Source organism: Papaver somniferum, chromosome 3 (assembly GCF_003573695.1).
Source record: "Papaver somniferum cultivar HN1 chromosome 3, ASM357369v1, whole genome shotgun sequence".
Taxonomy (NCBI): Eukaryota; Viridiplantae; Streptophyta; class Magnoliopsida; order Ranunculales; family Papaveraceae; genus Papaver; species Papaver somniferum.
Window position 1 is genome coordinate 37,378,124 of NC_039360.1, and position 5,819 is coordinate 37,383,942.

Below are 5,819 nucleotides of genomic sequence, written 5' to 3' on the forward strand. Positions count from 1 at the left end.
TTTTTTTTTTTTGATAAACAAGGAACCTTTTCATTAATGGGATTTCAAGGTTACAATGAGTTTAAGATCGAAAATAAGAGAATACAAAGTATCAAGAATATACTGTAAAAGTAAGAAATCTTACAAGAGAAAGAGAAGGATTATCGGAGTAATACAAATACAAGTATGAATAAGATCCGATTAAATCGGAAGAGGGATGGTTTTTCTCGGAATTCAATTCCAACAATTTAGTTTGTTTTTCTTCTATAGAAAGAAATGCTCAAAAGTATGAGTGATTTGCTCAAATTTCTTGTAACTAGTGATGAAGCTTCCGTCGTCAAAAAGACCATCTATGGAGATTTCGTCGTCGAATAAGTTGATGATGAAGATTCCATCACCAGAGACAACCAAGATGAAGATTTCGTCGTTGGAGAGCATTGAGAGCATCACTATTGATCTTAGAACCCAACCCAATAACCAAAAATCGCCATTAAAGCGAAGATAAACCTCAAAAAAGTAGATAAAACCACCAAAACGGTGTAGATAAGTAAAAGCATAACAAAAACTAAACTAAACTACTATCCAACCTAGAAAATAAGGAATAACGAAGAAATCTGCTCAGATCTATTCCAAAAATGGACTAGATCTGAGCTGAGAGGGATTGTTTTTTATGATTTTGTCGGAGAAGAAGGAGGAGTGAGAGAAAGGAGAGAGGGAATGTCTTTGTATTCAACGCTATAGGACACACAAAATTCAACGCATAGCATTGGGGTTCTTTATTATGGCATTGCATCACTTGAATATACGATGCTGGCTTAACTATATGTCTACATTCACACGCAAACCGAGCCGACCTTAACAGATCGACCTAAATACCTAATGATAGAACGTAACATTTGAGACTAACTTTACTATTTCACACCTTCATACGAACGTTCGCATTTATGCTTGTCATGTTATGGGTTGCAGGTTGCTTAAGTACAGCAACACACCTTATAGAGATATACTCCATACATTTGCACCTAACCTAGTTAGTTGTGCATGTGACGAATAGCAATATTCAACCGAAAATGTTAAAGCTGGGACAAAAACAAAGGCAAAAAACATAGTCCAGATATGGGATAGAGAAAAAGACAAAAAAAAAGTGATGTGACACCCATCCATGGCTGCACACAAAAGCAACTCCCAGCAAATCTATGGTTCCTATTGTCCCATATCTGGACTAGGCCGGTTGTCCCAGCTCTAGCAGCTTCGATATTCAACCAAGCAGAAAAAAGAGAATGGCAATATTCAGAACAGGACTCAGGCTCTATACATTTCATCCATTTTTGCTAGTACGCCAACTTTTACCATTATCAGCAAGTCATCGTAAAAATCGTCACAAGTAAGTGTTGATAAATGGGAGTACTACGAAAACCATATGATGTACGTACCACCCCTATATATGGAATGGTTGGTTATACTTCCACTTCCATAACGTGAGGAGCAGTTAATCCAAGAGGTTGGTGTGCAAAACTCGTGCACAACCAAATTCGGTGCGTGAATACCAGGGGCAGACGATGATTATGGTATAGCCTAAAGTGAAGCCTAACTATATCCCGGAAATAATGCTCAAAAACATTATAGAGAAAGAAATGGCGTCATCTCAAGTAAGACTAAGAGAAAAGGATAAAAAGGAAGGTGAATAGTAGTTTGCTTCCATAAGTGGGTGATTCTGACGAATATCCAGTGATCCCACTCTCTCCAATCGACAGTTGTCTTTTGTTCTTGCTTACACGTACCTACCAACAATATGAACTCATCTGTATATACGTTAACTCCATAACTGTCATTTTAAATAATGTACGATGATGATGTTGATAAGATGTTGTTGATTTGATGTAATCAATACGGAGAAATTTTCTCCTTTTATATATAGATAGTCACGTCTTCTTCTTCAATTCCAAAAATCTCATTACAGTTTCTTCTTGGATTTTCTTTTTATCTTTTCTTCATTTAGTTTTTCTCCATTTATACTCAAACAAAGCAAGGATATATATATATATATATATATATATATATATATATATATATATATATATATATATATATATATATATATATATATTTTTGTTGGTTCATCATCCTCTTCTTCTTAGTGCTTCTAAAATGGCTGTTCGTTGGTTCTTTCTAGGTTTAGTCATTTTTGCTTTTGTCATTGATACAATTACTGTGTTCGCTTATGATCGCCCACCAGCAAGAGAAACCCTAGCACTTGACCATTTATTTGATGATATTTCTTCATCCTCTCCTCAACAGGTAGGTACACTAATTCCCATTACATTCTGGTTTTGTTCTTCTTTTATAGGAATGTATTGCTTGCATCATTGGTTTTGTTCTTCTTCTGTTAATGGTTGTCTATAATTGCATGTACATGCATCAACATTATACGTGCACATAATATATTTGTTATGCGGCAAAACCCTTGCCCAATTGAAATAATAATTGACGTATACAAAATATTCAATGAATTTTTTTTATTGGATTAGGTTCACATTTCTTTAGTTGGACAAGATAAGATGAGAATAACTTGGATAACGGAGGATCATGACACTACGGCAACCGTGAATTATGGTACAACGGAAGGGAATTATGATTTGTCTGTGACCGGTACTGTTTCAAAGTATAAGTACATGCTTTACAAGTCTGGAGAAATTCATGATGTTGTCATAGGGCCATTGAAACCCGACACTGTATATTACTACCGTTGTGGGTCTGACACAGATCGTGAATTCAGCTTCAAAACTCCTCCGTCTCAATTTCCGATCAAATTCGTGGTTGTTGGTAAGAATCAACAATTTTGAAATGTCTAACAAGTTAGATTCCTTTGTTAATTGTTCTCAAACTGACACAAAATGTAGGTGATCTTGGCCAGACAGGATGGACGAATTCAACCTTAACTCACATCGCGGCATCAACTTACGATGTTGTGCTCTTACCAGGGGACTTATCTTACGCGGATGTTCTCCAACCAATGTGGGATAAGTTTGGACAACTCGTAGAACCGCTTGCAAGTAGCCGTCCATGGATGGTAACACAAGGCAATCATGAGGTTGAAAAAATTCTACTGTTTCATTCTAAATCATTTACAGCGTATAACGCTAGATGGCGTATGCCCTATGAAGAAAGTGGTTCAAATTCGAACTTGTACTACTCGTTTGAGATTTCTGGGGTTCATGTTATTATGTTAGGGTCTTATGCAGATTTTGAATCTGACTCCGACCAATACAAATGGCTCCAAGCTGACTTGGCTAAGATAGACAGGAGTCTAACACCATGGGTATTTGTACTCATCCATGCACCATGGTATAGCACCAATAAAGCTCACCAAGGAGACTATGAATCTGTTGGAATGAAGGCAGCCATGGAAGAGTTGATATATAAAGCTCGTGTGGATGTTGTTTTCGCTGGTCATGTTCATGCCTACGAGCGTTTTGTAAGATTTCTTTCTATGATCTTTTATATTATTGGTACGGTCAGTTATCGGAGTTCGTTGAAGCTAATAGTAACACACATTATATAACATTTATATAGGGAAGGTCAGTAAAGAACTGGAGATAATGCTCAGAAGTATGAACTTGTTTTGGCTCCAATGGTCGACTAACCTATACTTATCTATGATGAAATGTGCAGACTCGTGTTTACGCTGACAAAGCTGATAATTGTGGTCCGGTGTATATAATAATTGGAGATGGAGGCAATAAGGAAGGCCTTGCTAGCAAGTAAGCTACAAAATTTATCTATGTAGCGAAGAAATCTCACAGTAAGAATTGTGATTTTTAAGTTAAAAATATTTTCTTGTTTGTGCAGTTATATGGATAATACAAGTATATCAGTGTTTAGAGAGGCAAGTTTTGGACATGGGAGATTAGAGGTGGTGAACGAAACCTACGCATCGTGGAGTTGGCATAGAAATCAGGATGACCAACCTGTTTCTGCCGATACTGTTTGGTTGAAAAGTTTGTCATCGGATCCTGCTTGTATGAAGCAATAGTGAATTACACTATTAAGATCCGTTATGTGAAAAATCTATTCATTATATAAGTTCTTTGTATGTTCATACGCTATATTACATGATAGAATAGCACAAAATAAAAATCAGCAGTTGCATGTTTGTTTGATGCAAACTACAAAAAATACATGAAGTTGCAAAAATATTCGTAAGCATCTAAATTCTGGCGACTATCAGTGTTTACGGTTATCCTGGTGATGTTTTGAGGTTGATTATGTGTAACGGTTTGATGTAAATAAAAGGGAGAGGCGAAACAAGTTATGTGTGACACCAATACCCCGAGTCTTGAGTATCATTTCGTTAGTACCATAAAATATAATCTTCATTCACAGAGAGATGTTATTTCCGCAAATAAGACATCCACAACGAAATCTCAGTTAAAACTCAGAATGTGTAATCAGAAAACAAAATAAGAAATTTGCAATTAATTGTTTTATTCCTTGAAAAGTCAAAACTCTGAATGTTCACTTGGTAGATCCTGTAAGTGTAAGCACATCCAAATTTTAGAGGGTAACACCTCGGTTCTTCAAAATAAGCTAAAGGACATCCCGTAAATTTTACGTTATACGAAATTTTTTGTTTAAAATATGCCGGTTGAAATAACTCAACATATCTATGATCTATCTAAGACCAAAGAACACCATGCCTGACTATCAACGCCACTGACGACATAAGAAACAACTAGCAAGACGCAAGAATGGAGCAGAAGTTGGTGACTTGGAAGGAAAGCAAATTGAATAAAGCATGTAGACTTATTCTTATCAAGATTTGTCTTGCAAGTTTACCAATTTACTACTTGTCTTTATTTTACCTTTTGGTTTTGGAGAAAAAAATGGTCCGGGTTATGCGTAGTTTTCTGCAGGTGGCTGCGGAAGGTAGCAGAAAATTAGTTTGGATAGCTTGGTTTAAAATCAACATGCCTAAAAAGAATGGAGGGTTAGGAATGAAGGTATCGAGGACTACTAATCAATCTTTATTGGTGAAGTGGATTTGGAGATACTCTCGAAGAACAAAAACAATCTTTGGAGGAAGATAGTGAACCAAAAGTTCAAGAGGAACAAGGAGTTGTTAATGTCGGATGTCGATTCAAATCCTCAGTATAAAAGTCTTTGGAAGAACTTAGTGAATATGGTTCCCACAGTTCAATCCATGTCACAGTTTATGGTGAGAAATGCCACATGCATACAGGCTATATGGCAAACTCATTTGGCACCTCTTGAGGCTAATCTCGCATATTTGGCCATGTCCAAACCCTGTTTGGCCCATGACTTTGCCTAGTTGCAACTCTGAATACGCCATCGCATTTATGGCATGTGTCATATTTCCAATAATGCACAACTGTTGCGCATTATTACTAGACCGCTTGACCACCCGGTCATAGACCTCCCCCACCAGCTGAACTCGACATTCTCGTCGATTCTTTTCGCTGCAAGTAAGTCTGAATTTGTTCTTCAAATTGTCACAATGTAGTATCCTTCTCCCAATAAGCCACGGGGCCTGGTAAACCATGCCACTTCTCCTATTCTTCTTGCTTTTCCCCTCAACTCGATCATCAAGTATAGCCTCAAATTGCTTGTCCAATTGTAATCTGATTACTGGTGGTGCACACTTCGCTTGTTGTAAAACCCCGAATTTTTAGCATGGCGCATGCTCAAAGATGCGCCATGGCATAAGATGAAGCTTCATCTCAAGATTTTTTCGCGTTAAGAGGAGTCATGATGCATTAGACTAGTTGGGTAGATGGCCTTGGGCGTTGCTGCGCAATCATAATGCAATATGCCAAAGCGAT

General features: G+C 37.2%; 1 protein-coding gene across 1 annotated transcript; it reads left to right on the top strand.

Moving 5' to 3' along the window:
* Positions 1-2,112: 2,112 nt before the first annotated feature.
* Positions 2,113-4,157, top strand: LOC113361150 (probable purple acid phosphatase 20). The gene is made up of 5 exons (XM_026604490.1): positions 2,113-2,277; positions 2,508-2,802; positions 2,880-3,454; positions 3,652-3,740; positions 3,829-4,157. Exons 1-5 carry the CDS (start codon positions 2,128-2,130, stop codon positions 4,010-4,012), a joined length of 1,293 nt encoding a protein of 430 aa, XP_026460275.1. The 5' UTR covers positions 2,113-2,127; the 3' UTR covers positions 4,013-4,157.
* Positions 4,158-5,819: the final 1,662 nt, after the last annotated feature.